The sequence below is a fragment of the Eurosta solidaginis genome, chromosome 5, assembly GCF_040869045.1.
Source record: "Eurosta solidaginis isolate ZX-2024a chromosome 5, ASM4086904v1, whole genome shotgun sequence".
NCBI classification, from domain to species: Eukaryota; Metazoa; Arthropoda; class Insecta; order Diptera; family Tephritidae; genus Eurosta; species Eurosta solidaginis.
Genome location: NC_090323.1, coordinates 14,655,754 through 14,672,901, shown reverse-complemented (window position 1 = coordinate 14,672,901; position 17,148 = coordinate 14,655,754). Strand labels below are relative to the sequence as shown.

General features: G+C 38.4%; 1 protein-coding gene across 13 annotated transcripts in view; it reads right to left on the bottom strand.

Moving 5' to 3' along the window:
- LOC137252105 (bicaudal D-related protein homolog) overlaps nucleotides 1–17,148 on the bottom strand; it is a 120,420-nt gene that overhangs the window by 93,031 nt on the left and 10,241 nt on the right. For 5 of the 13 annotated variants that reach the window (XM_067787345.1, XM_067787347.1, XM_067787349.1 and 2 more), the window contains exon 2: nucleotides 11,058–11,257. In XM_067787345.1, the coding sequence (XP_067643446.1) occupies nucleotides 11,058–11,240 (183 nt within the window). In that variant the 5' untranslated portion in view covers nucleotides 11,241–11,257. Of the gene's footprint in view, nucleotides 1–11,057; nucleotides 11,770–17,148 lie in introns of all 13 variants that reach the window. The other 8 variants (XM_067787339.1, XM_067787341.1, XM_067787342.1 and 5 more) reach the window with 3 other exon arrangements.

Here is a 17,148-nt window from a genome sequence, read left to right as displayed (position 1 = left end):
GGGTTGCTTCGTCGAAAGCGACACAGGGAAGCACAAAAGGGATCGGAATATCAGATATGGGTTGCTGTGATGGTAAATTTCTTTTAACGAATTTAGTAGGAAATTTTAAGTGCACCCATGTGGGTCCTTCAGAAAATTATAAAAAAGTCTTCAATTGGGGTATCTGAGGACGCGTAGTTATTTCAGTATTAAGAATACAAACACGGGAGTTAAGTTTTTCTACCCGTTCAAAAGTTCTCCGCGAAAAACAGTTTGAAACCGAGGTCGACTGCAATAACCCGTCCAAAAAAGCGGAAAGAAAAATGAATAGACGCGTTTTGTCCTGTTGTCAATAGTCCGAAGATAAAAAGTATTCGAATTATTGGAAGCGAGGCAAAAACGCGTCTATTAATACCTCCCCCGACGGTTTTGGTCGTGTTTTAGCAATCGTCCCCGTAAAAAAGTATCACAATTTGTTAATTAAAATTGTCCAAAATATATGGTTATTAAAGAGAGATGTAATTAAGTGCTCGTTTGAAAGTAAATAAGTATATTTCTTTGTAATATAAGAAAAAAAAATTTTAAGCAGTTTTCGATAGCAGCTACTAAACTTTGTTTGGTCCTAAGAAGTACAACAGTGCCAAATAGCATCCACAAAAAAAACGAACAAGAACAAGCATTTTATCAGGTGAGCGTGGCTGTGTATGTGCGTGCTGCTACATATCCTACTTGTAGACCTGTACAATGGATGTGCGGTCAATTTCATTGTACAGGTTTACAAGTATGATATGTATGAGAGGGAAACAATTTCTTTCCCTTTCTAACACACGGCAGTTTGACACTTCGGTCAGTGTCAAACTAGCGTGGAACCCAGTGGAACCTGCGTGGAACATGAGTTTTGACACTGAACGAAGTGTCAAAATTACCGGGGTTGCTTCGTCGAAAGCGACACAGGGAAGCACAAAAGGGATCGGAATATCAGATATGGGTTGCTGTGATGGTAAATTTCTTTTAACGAATTTAGTAGGAAATTTTAAGTGCACCCATGTGGGTCCTTCAGAAAATTATAAAAAAGTCTTCAATTGGGGTATCTGAGGACGCGTAGTTATTTCAGTATTAAGAATACAAACACGGGAGTTAAGTTTTTCTACCCGTTCAAAAGTTCTCCGCGAAAAACAGTTTGAAACCGAGGTCGACTGCAATAACCCGTCCAAAAAAGCGGAAAGAAAAATGAATAGACGCGTTTTGTCCTGTTGTCAATAGTCCGAAGATAAAAAGTATTCGAATTATTGGAAGCGAGGCAAAAACGCGTCTATTAATACCTCCCCCGACGGTTTTGGTCGTGTTTTAGCAATCGTCCCCGTAAAAAAGTATCACAATTTGTTAATTAAAATTGTCCAAAATATATGGTTATTAAAGAGAGATGTAATTAAGTGCTCGTTTGAAAGTAAATAAGTATATTTCTTTGTAATATAAGAAAAAAAAATTTTAAGCAGTTTTCGATAGCAGCTACTAAACTTTGTTTGGTCCTAAGAAGTACAACAGTGCCAAATAGCATCCACAAAAAAAACGAACAAGAACAAGCATTTTATCAGGTGAGCGTGGCTGTGTATGTGCGTGCTGCTACATATCCTACTTGTAGACCTGTACAATGCCCACGACAGCCGGATTGACACTTGAAGGTGCTTGTACCAGAGCGCGGCGGATTCGTATCAAACAAGAGATTATCACATCCTAGGAAGAGACAAAATTCCGGCGTTATATCAAATTTTTGGGATATTTCTAGCAAAGAACAGATAAAACACATTACTTTATGCGGTGCTAAAGCTAAGTTTATTCGTTTAACGGCAAACATAGTTAAACGAAAACAAAATTTCGACTTCAAGCTCTTCCAATGACTGGGCACGTTCCTTTTGGGATTACTGTCATATTTTTGTGCTATATACCCATTTTCCCGTCAATAGTTGCATAATCCTTTAAGGTTAGAGTAGACATCCAAATTGCGGCTCAGCTTGGAAGTTTTAAGTAGGTAAAGATACGTAATTGATAGATCGGAAAAGACTCATTGCGTAGAGTTTTTTTGAAAAGCATTTTGAAGTGCATGCTTCATTTCAAAATATTTTTTTTTACTCAAAGCAAAGTTACAATCATAAGACATTACACCACGAGGTAAAGTAATAATTACACAGTTGTTTTTGTTTTTATACATAAAGACCGAAGACACGCTTCTAACAATGAATAAGCCAAAATATGAATTAACTGACTGAGGTCATAACGACTTGGCTATGGCTATATCCACAATCATTGTAAATTGAAAATACGTGTTGCTATTTCATATGCCATTTTGCATTGTAATAGCAAAAATTTGTTCGCTACAAAATTAGATATTTGAAGCTAACTCAGCCGCAATTGAAAATGGTCATTACAAACACAACATTTTGCTTGAAGACCCAACGCAGGCGTTAAGCACCTTTGTCGGCTTCTAAATCAATTTAGTTTCTAAGCAATATATACCACACGTAAGTAGTTATTGTAATTGGAGAATTTTAACAATGCTGTAACAAAAATGATATAAGAGAAAAAAAATTAAAAAAAAAAATTGTAGTTGTGCTTTTAGCTGTTGAAGCAGCACTTGAATCTTTTTAGCCGGTAAATTTTTGTTGTTATATTGAGTGCATGACTACGAAGTGTTGATCAAAATTGTTAATAATTATAATTTAATCTACTGTAAATTGTTGTTGCCAATCAGTTTAAAATGACTGCAGTAATAATTGTGGCACTTAGTCTTAGAAATCGATCGTTAAGCTTAAAGCTCGAGTATCTTTTATTATATTGAAGCAATGCGTTTTTTTTCAATTAGAAGAAAATTTTTCTAAGCGGGGTCGCCCCTCGGCAGTGTCTGGCAAGCGCTCCGATTGTATTTCTGCCATGAAAAGCTCTCAGTGAAAACTCATCTGCCTTGCAGATGCCGTTCGGAGTCGGCATAAAACATGTAGGTCCCGTCCGGCCAATTTGTAGGGAAAAATCAAGAGGAGCACGACGCAAATTGGAAGAGAAGCTCGGCCTTAGATCTCTTCGGAGGTTATCGCGCCTTACATTTATTTTTTTTTTTTTTATGCGTTTTTTTTTTGTAAATTCGAATGATCTGCAATTTTAAGAGCATTTACGCTCACGCCTATGAAGGCGTTATGTCCAAGCCTCTTAGCACCAACTCAATTTTTTTTGTAATAATAGAACATATCTACAGCACTGAACAGGAAAATGGCAGTGGCCATTTTTATTAAATCTCGTCAATTAAATTCTCATTTTCCATTTTCGATATTTTAAGGAAAAACTTTCATTAATTTGTAACTGATACTATGCAAACCCATGAACCAAGAAACAGATCACGCATTAAAAAATGAGAGACGTGACGTCACGCTTTTGACAGCATGTTTCGCTGGTGACGCAGTGTTCAGATTTTATTTCAATCGGAGTATTTTGCTCCGCTTTTACCTCCTACTACATTTTTTATCTCCAAGATTTATTTGGGTCGAGTTGAAAACTAAATAGTATTACTTCCCAATATCTTTTGGTTGAAGTTTTCATTGCATACGTATGAAAAGCTGATTTTTTACAAGTGACGATTAGATGAAATGACGCGAATTCATTGTTCGTGTCTTAAAACAGGTTTGTTCACATTTTACTCGCAGTTTTTGTACTTTTTTCGCACGGAATGAGAATAGGAGTAAAATGTAAGCAAAACATGTGTCCGGGCGCGATATGTAAATCCTGCCAAAATTCAACATACACCACTTCTTGAAATTTTATATAGAAATGAAGTACGTTGAGTCAGTGAGGTCAACTAACCCTGTTTTACGATAACAGTTGCCAATTGGGAGCACCAAGCGAGGCCAAAGCTTCCTCCAGCTGTCTCTCCCAACTCAGTGAAGGTCTTCTCCTTCTTCTGTTTACAAACTGTCGGAGCGTATTCGTTCATCCGCATAACATGACCTAGCTTTTGTTCGTCGATAAATATCGGGGGAGATTCTACCTCAATTTTCTTCCAGAATGTGGTGTGCTTATGGGAGAATTAATTAGTAATCTTACATGTTTTAGGCCGACTCCATGTGCATCTGATAAAGCACATAACTTTTTTGCTGAGAAACATTTCATGGCAAAAACGAAATCGAAGGGATTGCCAAGCCACCAAATCAATTTGATGTTAGTTCGCCCGCATTCAAAAAGGAAGAAAAAATATACTCCGAAAATTTAATTTTTACTCCGGCGTAGTCGTTTACTCAGGTAATAGTTTTAAATACTACGAATACTGGTAGCGAAATATGAGAGAAATGTAATAAATCGAAAAACTTCAAAAGCGCTACGTCTCTCAAACTTTTTTTAAAATTCGATTACAAATACAACAATTCCGGAATGCTAGGTCTTGGCTCATTCGTTTATGATGCAAACCAATATCAAAATCGTTTTCGAAATATTCATAATCAATAAAATTTTACAAAAATTTCAAACTTTTTATTTGGAATTCTCTGAAATTTTTTCGAGCATGCAATATTCTAGCCCAATAATTTTAGCCTAACATAGTACAAGGTCTTTTAAAAATCGCATTGATTTTTGACAAATTTGCCCCGAAGGATGGTTCAGATTTCTTCCATATATAAATCTGCAGAAAAATTGGAGACAGTAACGCAAAGCAACAGTTTCATACTACAGGTTTAATGACTACCTCTGAACTGTTGCCAAACGGATGCATATTATGCATTGCACAGCGGAACAGGTGGCAGCCACACTTGTGAATACAAACAACGCTTAGGTCTGTGCTTTGTTTTTTTCTAAATTAATCAATACTAGACAACGACTATTTCAGAGCTACTGCACTAGTTAATATCGCGCTCTAAACATCTGCCATTTAGTATGATATCACAGTAGGGGGATTCGCTTTGTCTTGCAAGGTGCACGGATTACATAGATTGTTTATATCCTACGAAAAAATATACAAGACCACGAGAGCACATCATTGCGAAGTAGTCATGCATCAGTAAGAAGCGTCAACAAATTGACACATAAAAAAAAAAAATATATGACGAAGACATATGAAAAAAATTGCTCGATCTTTTCGCGAGCGTAATGAGAGGATTGAATGTCAGCGTCAGTTGTAAGCGCTGCTAGGCAACAGTTCTGTCCTAGTTCGGAGCTACCGCGATTCGCTGCAGGATCATTACTATTAGAAAAGTATATCTCCAAGAGAAACTGAGATTTAGATTATAAGTTTAGTGTTCAGATTAAATTCTGGTCCTATAAAAATATTTGTTAAGAAAGGCTAATAGTTTTTGGGAGCAGCGCACCGATATTTTTATTTGTTCTGCATTGTATTTAAAAAACCTTGAGTCAGAGACTACATAACGTTTGAACGTCAATACCGAAATTATCATAACAAATTCTACAATATAGCAAATGCCAGGCATCCTGGGCATGAATTTCTGTAGAAAATTTTAAGCAGACATATGCCATATTCAACGTATTATTATTATCGATTTTAGCATTTGCAGCGTATTTTATTTTATCACAATTACTTATTTTTACCCCTTTTGTTTATTTTTCTACCTACGTCGTCATTATAAAAACAACTATCTTTTACCGTTCATCGAACATACACTGTACGCTGCAGTTATTTTATTTCTACCCCTATTAACGTTATTACAGTGGTCAACTACCCCATTCCTTTTGACAGAATTTCCATCTATCACGCATTTTTATCGATTATTACATTTATTTCAACTTTAGTTATTTCGTTTTGAGGTTTCAAGTTTATTATTTACCAGTTGTGGTTATCTTTCATTTGCTTACTTTTTTGTCGTGTTGTACAGTCAGAGAGGAGTAGAATAATAAGAGGCGTCAGCTCCTACTTTTTACGAAATGCATTTGATTGTGAAAGTGGGAGTGTGAGTTGGAGTTATAGTGGGAATAGGAGTAGGAGTCGGGGTCGGAATGGAAGTGTTGGTGGGACTGCGAGCGGAAGTGGGAATGTGTTTGGGAGTGCGAGGGAGATAAAAAAAAATAAGGGATGGACAAGAATGAGAAGAAAAATGCAAGATGAAGTTGAAAATAATCGGATAGAGAGTTAGGAGCAGATGCTAGGTCCACTTTTTAAATGTAGGCAAACAAATTTAAGGGGAGAACAAAGTATACCGGGTAATCGAGTACAAATATAAACCTATTATAAACTGGGATCGACGGATATACAGCATAATGGTTTAACATCGCGCAGATAGTTTCCAAAGGTATAATCTTTAAGATTAAAAGAGAAGGCGGTACTGTAACTAAGATATGTTTAGTTAGTTAATTTCAAAGCCATGGTATTTCGTAAATTAAAATGTTTACCTTTTTTTATGGATTGAGCTCTGAGATTTTTAATATTTCAGCAGGAAATAACTTGTAAAAAAAATATTTTGCAATAAATTTGGTGAGTGCTTTTCTAATCTCAAGGCCTACTTGAAACGAAACAATTTAATTATCATATTTCTATTTTATCTCTCTATAAGCTGAACTTGCTGATGTCTGCGTAAAGCTCGTACAGCCCATGTTTAATAAATCTTCCTCGGTACTCGCCACCGCCAGCACAGAAGTCCTCTAGAAGAACTTTTCTCTCGAACACTTCTAGAACCGCCTTATCTGATGTCATCATGGTCCATGCTTCTGCACCATATAGCAGAACGGGAACGATAAGTAACTTGTAGAGCATGATTTTCGATAAACAACAGCAAACAAATTTTAAGGACTCAAGGTGTTGATAAGCGCAATACAAAGCTCTATAGCTTCAGAGCTTCCGCAATTAAATTGTTAGCCTCATCTACGCGGTTCATATTTATATTTATGTATCATAAATATATTTAGCAGGCGAGGCTCTGGCGACCCCAAGCTCCTCATAGAACTAGGAGGTGGTTGGCGAGATGACATAGAGGGTTGATTATGGTCATGTTAATCGTTCTCGAGATGGTTGGGCTAGTACCTTAATGGTGCTTTCTTACCGGAACGTACCGGATCTATATCCGGCAAAGGACAATCAACATCGATATCACTCCCCAAAACCTTCGGGGAGTGTCTTTGTCGTTAATGTAACCACAACAACAACAGCATTAAAATTGGTAATTATTTAAAAGGCAGATTTCTTCGTAAATGTACGAGTACAAAATATCGGTATCTGGTAGCGAGAGTACCCAATGGTAGTGTAAAAATAAAAATAATAAATGTAAGGCGCGATAACCTCCGAAGAGATTTTAGGCCGAGCTTCTCTTCCAATTTGCGTGGTGTTTCTTTTTTTGGTTTACTTGTTTAATGCCGACTCCGAACGACATCTGCAAGGCAGATGAGTTTTCACTGAAAAGCTTTTCATGGTAGAAATACGCTCAGAGTGCTTGCCAAACACTGCCGAGGGGCAACCCCGCATAGAAAACTTTTCTTTTAATTGAAGAAACTTGTTTCAAAAATTTTGATGTTGCTTTGCCCGGGGCGTGAACCGAGGATCATCGGTGTGGTAGGCGGAGCCCGCTACCATCACACCACGGTGGCTGCCTGGTAGTGTATCATATCGAAATTCGGACCACAAAGTGTTTCATGATTCTAATCACTTTGTCTTATAACATTCATATGTAGGTACTGCAGACCTGCGTAATTGTCAAAACATGAAAAAAGACTGATAAGAGCGATGACTGTTCCGCAACAAAAAAAAAAAAAAAAAAAAAAAATACTTGGCCCAACTAACGAAATCAAAAAATTTACCACATACTCGTATTTAAATGCAGCTAATAAAAAACTATCGCAGTGGCACGAGCCATTGTGGTAAAGCAAATCATGTATACTTTGACGATTTATTATTGTGGGTTGGTATTCTCCAACACTTTTAAATTTTTATGATTAGTATTAGTGGGTGGGTGTTAAAACTGACAGCGTGTGGTCTGCAAATGCTCGTTTATCGGTCGATCAGTCGGTAATTTTAGTCGTGTCGGTTGGCCTTGAACTTTACAGATACACACACACCTTTAACTATCAAAGATTGGTTTCTTTCCCGCGCTTAATATCTTTTTATGGTTTTACGACCTTTCATTTTTCATAGAAGCTCGATATGCTATAAAATGTGGATTTATGTATGTTTGCAGGTATGTATATGAGTGAGGGAAATGATGAATTATAAATTCCTCCTATATACTCGATAGTTTGCCATCACTATCGCACTATTTGTTGAACTTTATTGGCTTGCGTCAATGTAGGACAGTTATGCACTAGAATATTCTTTACATTATTAACTGTGTATGTATGTAATAATTTATAAAATTTTAATAAATATACCAATATTGTCATTCTTAAGTTCAAGGTGTGTCATTTACATCGTTTTTTGCTCCTGTCTAATTGGAGCCGAGTATTTGTCAGACTAACGCCCTCAAACGCAGTTGGTTTGCTAATTCATTAGCATTATGGCCTCGTTAGAGGTTAGCTTAGTTTTCCTACACCTTTGTTTGTTATGTAGTTGCTGTTAATTACATTATCTATTTGAAAAGTGAAATATACTAAGGAAGTTGGTAGTCAATGACTTGAATATTTTCAATGTTAGAATAAGTAAGTTCAAGGTGTACGAACAAATGGTTATTCCCGTTCTGTGAATTTGTTCTACAAAGTTCAATTAACGTGAGGGAAAGTAGTTTTGGTTGGATGTTCATGGGTCAAGAGCCATGGTAGGTGTAATACTCTCGTTGCTGGCGAGGAATACCGGCCATTCTTTGATCACGTCGAATCTTAAAGGTCAGCCCTCCTTACATTTTCTAATTCCTCAAAGAAATTGGAGTCATCCGGGACCGACCGCAAAATATGTGTACGTATACTTTCATGTGTGTGCCTGAACTTACCTGGCATGAGAAAAAGGATATGTAGCAGAAACAGGGAATAAAAACTCAAACTAGTTTTAAAGATATCAGCCTTCGGAGATTGTGGTAGGATCACTTAGGTTGTCTGCAAGTGACAATTCATAATCAGTTGTCTAGAATTTTACATTCGTGCACGTCAATACACCATGAGTCTAGCTGCTAAAATAGGAGGGAGTATGATAACAATAATTTTTTGAGCTGGTACTTCGGTGTAGTTTCGACGGCCAAGCTGTATTTTCACACGAACTCTAATGGACTTGAGGGTAGCAATTTGTGCAAGAAAAAGGCTATTTCATGCTACAGCAACGGATCCATAGTGAGCCGTAGGTGGAATTTTATCTAAGAAATAAAAGGTCTCGCTCTCAGCTTGTCTGGCAATTTTACAAGCGGAATAGGGTCAAAATGGTGGTCCGCTGCAAATGAGCGGGCTTCTAATCTCATTGGCAGCACAACACGTAACATCACAGTTTAGTGATGGAAGCAATAAATTTGGAAAGTTAATTTTCAGTCTTCTACTCCGTTACTGCAGCATTCGCTAATCATCACGATCGCCACAGCGTTTTGCAGTATCCTCAGATGCAAGGACGCTTCGATGTTCCCGGAAATTGAATTGTGGATGAACTGGAACCTGTGAGGCGTACTTGGAACGTATTGCTAACTGGTAAAGTTCCTAAGACCGAGAGTTGTAACCAAGCGATACGCAGAGCTTTAAAGTTTAAGTAAAGGTAATCTATTCATGATTGTAACTAGTCGTCAAATACTACCACCAATAGGGCGTGACTTAAGGTCAATGGCCATAAGATCAATTGATGTTATGACCAGTTTGAATGTTAAAGCTGTCAGGGCCCCGTTTCACAAAACATACAAGTCTTTTAAATACAAGTAAATATCTTCTGAAAAGTAAAATTTGTCAGAGAAATTTCAATTGTAAAGCAGACTTGTATTTTTGAGAAACGGGGCACAGATCTAAGGAATTTTTTGAATTGGAATATGTACATGAATGGGTTCCGAAGGAATGGAGACACGCCTTTTTTCTTAATTCTGGTTTCATTTCAACGAAAAATCGGATTAAAAACAGTTTCGGCAATGATTTCTTAAAAATGATAGCAACTTAATCAACTAAGATATTTGTACGAAAAAAAGGACGTGTGGCACTCGGGGACTGCCGCGGCAAAGCTATTGCATATTATCAACTTATGCAATTATAATATTTATGCAACATTTTGCATTCTTTGATATTAATTCAAGTTTTGTCTTTGATATTAATTCAAGTTACACTTTTTAAGCGTGGTGACCGATAAGAAAATTGTTTTACTTTTATTGAATAAATGAGAAGTTAATATTGACTTTAACTTTAACTTTAATTTTAACTTTAAATTTATGATAGAGGTCGAATTTTATGTATTTGGCCTGTTGCTAACACCGAACCTTTTTCGAACCTTTTTTGACAAATATCCGTTACGGTTTTTTTTGATTTAGTCGCCAATCCCGCGATAAAATCTATGCAATAGCTTAAAACTAGCGCGATTTTCTGTGAAATATCAGATTAGAAATAGGTCCGGGCAACTCAAAGTCTGATTCATCCTGCTGTGCATCGTTGTTTTTGTACTAGCCTCGTTGAAGTAAAAAATATGGTAATGGTCTTTTTGCCGAAATGTTTATGTCAGCCATTTGACGTGGTTATAGGCCCTATATTAATATTAACCCTATGTTCGTTGACATTATATCACACCACTTCATCGATAGTTCTTTATGCAATAGATAGCTGGAGTTGTATGAAGTAAAATCATCTCTTAGATTCTTCACAATAACGCTCCATAGCTTTGAAACGAATATTATAGCATACATTCCTCAAAGTTTGTTCGTGAACTCAAAATACTACACCTACTACTTTTGCTTAGTTAAGAAGTTTCTCCTAATGTACGCAGCGAATTTTTGAAAATATTTGTTAGAGTACTTCAGTTCTTTGAAGAAGTATTCTCAAAATAGTTTGAAGTGATTCTTTATCGAGATACATGACTGAACCGCACTGATCCAAACACTTTTCTAAATTATCGACCAGCGGAGGTAAATTCAAAACATGCATATTTTGCAATTTCGAGTTCAAAGTTAGCACTGTGTGAACATACCCTTATTATATTAATATTACTTTCTTAAACTTACCTCAATTTTTGTTGAATAATCCTCGATAAGTTTTTCTTGTTGCTTAACCAATTCCTCATTTTTCTCCAACAAAGCTTTACCCAACTCTGCAGCCAATAATATATCTGATTCCTTTTGTTGTAATTGTGTCCAAACATCAACTTCGGATTGTTGACGATCTAACGCTTTTGAACGTGACTCCATTGCTGTTATATAATTATCTAAATTAATTGAACCAATACTTGAATTATGATAATTATTCGTTGATGATGATGTGGATGGTGGTGACGTTGACATTGACGACAACGACGTTGAGGATAATAACGACGACGTTGGCGATGAAGTTATCAACGATGTTTGATTATGCCTTGTTGCTGATGATGATGATAGCAAATCGTTATGTTGATAATGCATCGTTGGATCATCACGATCGCGCTCGTCGTACGTATACAAGGATCTACGATTTAATCTCGATTTATGCATGGTTAACCCCAAGAAGCGCGCATTTTGTATCGAGTTTTTTTTTGTTCACGATTTACAGTTTTTTAGAACACGTTCACGCACACAGAGTAGTTAGTTTATTATTTTTTTTAGTTTAATATTTAGTAATACATAAATGTATTTATAATGTGATGATTTTAAGCTTAAATATGTAGTGGTTTTTTGTTTCGCCCTTCCTCCGTTTTTTTATATTATTTATGCATTTTTTATGTAAGTTTTTCGGTTGAGTAACCTGAAACATTTAAATGGATGTTTAGGGTTAATGACATTATATATATTTTGCGATGGTGGTGTTATTTTTTTTTATACAAATATAAGTTAAGAAGTACTTCAAAACTTTATTGACATATTTACAATTTATAGAAGTACAAAATACGGATGCATTGAGATGAAAAGGAACTCACACCTTCAGAAAAGTACACAACTACCAGAAAATTAGGGATAGAGCACCCTCGAACACAAAACTCAAGACTACTGATTTAAAATGTTTGCGAAAATATGTTTTGAATCGTATATGCGTATAGGAAAAAACTAGATTATAAGTAGTAAGAACGGTAAGACGCCGGCATCAGGTTCTTTTGAAAATATGTTGGGACGAGTACATGCCTGACGATTGGAATCTAATTATTCTTGGCTTAGTCCACAAGAAGACGAAACTGCACCCGAAGCGGGTTAGGCGGTCAGAATATACCCGCGGTAGGTATGCCTGTCGTAAGAGGCGACTAAACTACCAGCTTCAAGGAACTGTGTAGCGCAACCCTTCAGGTTGCCAGCGCAATATATAGCTTCTCCAAACCCAATTGTCAACCTCACCTATCCGTGGCGAATCCTATTTCACTAACAGACGAGGCTCTGGCGACCCCAAGCTCCTCATGGTACTAGGGGATGGGGAGGGAGTTATGGCCTGAAGGTTTAATGTGGCCATATAAATCGCTCCCACTGCTGCAGTGGGAGCATATCTCCAAAGCACTTCATACTGCCGCCGAGGAAAAAATTGGTTACCGGCGGCCACGAAAAAACAACTGGTATGATGAAGAATGCCGCGTTGCAACCGAAAGAAAAGACGCTGCCTACAGGGCTACGTTAAAAGCGAGCGCGACAAGAGGAGTGTGTGAACGCTATCGTGAGTTGAAAAGGGAAGCGAGACGCCTTTTCAGGAAGAAAAAAGCAGAAGCAGAAAGGCGTGAGTGCGAGGAGCTTGAGCTGCTAGCCACCAGGAATAACGCCCGAAAATTCTACCAAAAAATACGGCGACAGACGGAAGGTTTTAAGACCGGGACAAACTCCTGTAGGAATGAAAACGGCGACCTTGTAACTGATGTCCAGAGAGTGCTTAGATTATGGAGGGAACACTTCTCTGCTCTCCTAAATGGAGGCAGCAATTCACCGCGCAGAGATGAAGAACCCGATCCCGCAATCGATGATGATGGAATATATGTCCCCCCGCCCGATTATGACGAAGTTAGAATAGCAATAACCACATTGAAAAACAACAAGGCCGTGGGCGCTGATGGATTGCCTGCGGAGCTATTCAAGTTCGGCGGCGAGGAGTTGGTAAGGCGCATGCAGCAGCTTCTTAGCAAAATATGGGCGGACGAAAGCATGCCCGACGGTTGGAATCTAAGTGTTCTTTGCCCAGTCCACAAGAAGGGGGATACTGCAAAATGCACCAACTATCGTGGAATCAGCCTTCTTAATATCGCATATAAGGTCCTTTCAAGTGTATTGTGCGAAAGATTGAAGCCCACCGTGAACCGGCTGATTGGACCTTATCAGTGCGGCTTCAGACCTGGTAAATCTACCATCGACCAGATTTTCACAATGCGCCAAATCTTGGAAAAAACCCGTGAAAAGAGAATCGACACACATCACCTCTTCGTCGATTTTAAAGCCGCCTTCGACAGCACGAAAAGGAGCTGCCTATATGCCGCTATGTCTGAATTTGGTTTCCCCGCAAAACTTATACGGCTGTGCAAAATGACGTTGAGCAACACCATCAGCTCAGTCAGAATTGGGAAGGACCTCTCCGAGCCGTTCGAAACTAAACGAGGTTTCAGACAGGGTGACCCCCTATCGTGCGATTTCTTTAATTTGATGCTGGAGAAAATTATACTAGCTGCAGAACTTAACCGCACTGGAACAATATACTATAAAAGCGTGCAATTACTGGCATATGCTGATGACATTGATATCATCGGCCTAAACACCCGCGCTGTTAGTTCTGCTTACTCCAAGCTGGAAAAAGAAGCGGTAAAGATGGGTTTGATGGTGAATGAGGACAAAACGAAGTACCTGCTGTCATCGAGCAAAGAGTCAGCGCATATGCGCCTTGGCAACCACGCTACTGTTGGCAGCCATAATTTCGAAATAGTAAAAGACTTCGTTTATTTGGGAACCAGCATCAACATTAGCAACAACATCAGCACTGAAATCCAGCGAAGAATCAATCTTGCCAATAAATGCTACTTTGGACTAGGTAGGCAATTGAAAAGTAAAGTCCTCTCTCGGCGAACGAAAATCATACTCTACAAGTCACTTATCGTACCCGTCCTGCTATATGGGGCAGAAGCATGGACCATGACAACAGCAGATGAAGCGGCTTTGGGAGTGTTCGAGAGAAAAGTTCTTCGAAAGATTTATGGACCTCTACGCGTTGGCGATGGCGAGTACCGAAGAAGATTTAATGATGAGCTGTACGAGCTATACGCAGACATCAACATAGTCCAGCGAATTAAAACGCAGCGGCTGCGCTGGCTAGGCCATATTATGCGAATGAAAGATGATGCTCCGGCCAGGAAAGTGTTTCTATCGGAACCCGCCTATGGAAGCAGAGGTAGAGGGCGGCCCCCACTCCGTTGGAAGGACCAGGTGGAAAACGATTTAAACTCCCTTGGTGTGACCAATTGGCGCCGGTTGGCGGAGCGAAGGAGCGACTGGCGCGCCTTGTTGGACGGCCATAACCGTTTAGACGGTTAAGCGCCAATTAAGTAAGTAAGTAATATAAATCGCTCCTGAGATGGTCGGGCTAGCATCTTAATGGTGCTGTGTTACCGGAGCGTACCGGATCTGTATCCGGCAAAGGACCATCACATCGATAACACTCCCCAAAACCTTCGGGGAGAAACCTCATCGCTAAAATAACAACAACAACAACAACGAAACTGCACTAACTACAGCGGAATCAGCCGTCTTAGTATCGCTTATAAGGTCCTGAAAAAGGTAGTATGCGAAAGATTGAAGGCCACCTTAACTCGGTTGATTCGACCTTTTTAGTGCTGCTTCAGACCAGGTAAATCTACATACCATCGACCAGATTTTCACTCTGAACCAAATTTTACAAAAAAACTGCGAAAAAGAATTGACACATATAACCTCTTAGTCGATTTTAAAACACCACATTCGATACGAAAAGAAGTTGCCTAGTTAGTGAGGTAGTAGAGTCAATGAATCCATAATGTTACCATCGACCAAACTGAAAAACCCTCCCAGAAACCAGGACCTATGTTATAAATTATATCCGTCCTCTTGACAAATACTACTACTTGCTGCTTTTAGATCTGATAGCTCCTTAAAGCTAGAGTCTGAGCCTTGTGAGCGCACGGCACGGCACAAGACGTGCTCGATCGTTTCCTCCTCTAAGCCATACATCCTACGCCTTCTATCACTGAAAAGCCCTAATCAAAAAGTATAAACCATAAAAGGTGTAATATAAAGCTATATGCTTCCACACAGAAACATTAGGGTGCGTTCCCATATAATGTCCATAAAGGGTAACCTGAAACCATGTCCATATTCAACGAAATTTAAAAAGTAAAAAATATTCTTTATTAATAAATATTTAGCTTGATTACGGAAAATGTTTATGAGTTAAAAAGTCATTCCCATTTTGGTATTATAAACCATTGGTCGGTTTAAGCTATTCTGCAAACTATTTTTAGCTACATTGAAAATCTTTCGATTTATACTGCGTTTGTTCTTCACTTAAAGCGGTCAAAATTAACTGAGCAAGAAGTCAAAAGTTTTGTAATTGAATCGTTATCGCGTAAAACTTTGTAAGCGCTAATAATAATTTTTCAGGAAAGCAAAAAAAGACACCTTTGTTAAGGAACAGATCATATTTTTTTTACGTTTTATAGCTTATCAGAAACCATTATATATAAAAAAATATAAGGCACCATATACCACCAGGGGAATTAGGTCGATCATCTCCTTTAATTTGCTACTTCGTAGTGTTTGCCGAACCACTACTGAGTGTGACACCGGTTAGAAAAACTTTCTTTTGATTTGAAGAACTTTTAGAGATTGCCAGGAACCGATCTTTCGAACAAATTCTATTCGCGAATCGATTTGCCTGAAATTTGATATATAGGTAGCCCTTTGCTTAAATAAGTATTTACGATAATTTTTTTTGGGAAGAGGACCAGGGACCGATATTTTGGAACAAATTCTGCTCTTAGTTCGATTTACCTGAAATTGGACATAGGTAGCCCTTTGCCTAGATTTGTATTTACGACACTTTTTTTCGAGAAATGGAGCAGGGACCGACCGGGAGTGGGACTTGGACTAGGACTGGGTGTGGCACTGAGACTGGGACTGGGACAGGGCAGAGACAGGGACTGGGCCTTGGACTTGGGGTGCGGCTGGGGCTGGGAAAAAGGGATGGAGAAGAACAGGAAGAACTAGAGAGTAGAGGGAAGGAGAAATAGATAGAGTTAGATGAAGATAGAGAGATATGGGTAGATGGAACGGAAAAGAAGTGAGGGAAAAGGCGGAGAGGGAGAAAGAGACGCAAAAAAGAGAAAGGCAGAGCGAAGAGTGAATAAATTGATAAGAAAAGGGGGAGGGAGGGGAAGGGAGAGTAATAGGTAAAAACTGCTTAAACGTTATGCAGATAGACCAAAGCTAAGGCAGAGCAACGTCTTTCCGGTCTGCTAGTTATTACTATACATTGGAAAAGTAGTGTTGATTAACTGCTTTACAATGGAGAGGAGCACTAGTGTTGCCACCTTCGGCTCCCTTTAGTTTATTGATTGATGCCATTTCGCAGCAAAATGCATCAATTATTTCTCAATCGAGATAACTAGCGTCTCTTGGGAATATCAAGGGGCGTGATGCCTTCTCTCCTGTTTTCCCAATGCAGTTGGGGGTCTCCTATTATCTTTGCCACCATCGTCAAGCGCGAACATTACTTCTTAATTGATAAACCGCTCCACAGTAGTATTCACGGTAAGAGTTATTCTGCTTTGAAAATTTTGGTATACATTGTCTTCGATGTAAACATTGGCTTTCAAATAGATGAAGTTCTTCACAGCTTCAAATTTGTTTCCAATTTTAAAATTTCGCGAAGTTAGTCAACAATTTAAAGCTAAAAGCTCAAAAGTGGGAAGTGTGTCCTAACCCCCCAAGAAGAAATGAAATACACAAATTTGTTGCAATCTACATATTTATATATAAAAATATGTAACATTAACTACCCCACACGATGCAATGGTATTTCGAGCTTACTGATTTAGCATAAACAGGGCCACTTAAGGTCACATTTGGAATGGTATCTGATAGGTAAGTAATGTTAGTCAAGCTCTTTAAGTTTCAACTAAATGAAATTTAGTAT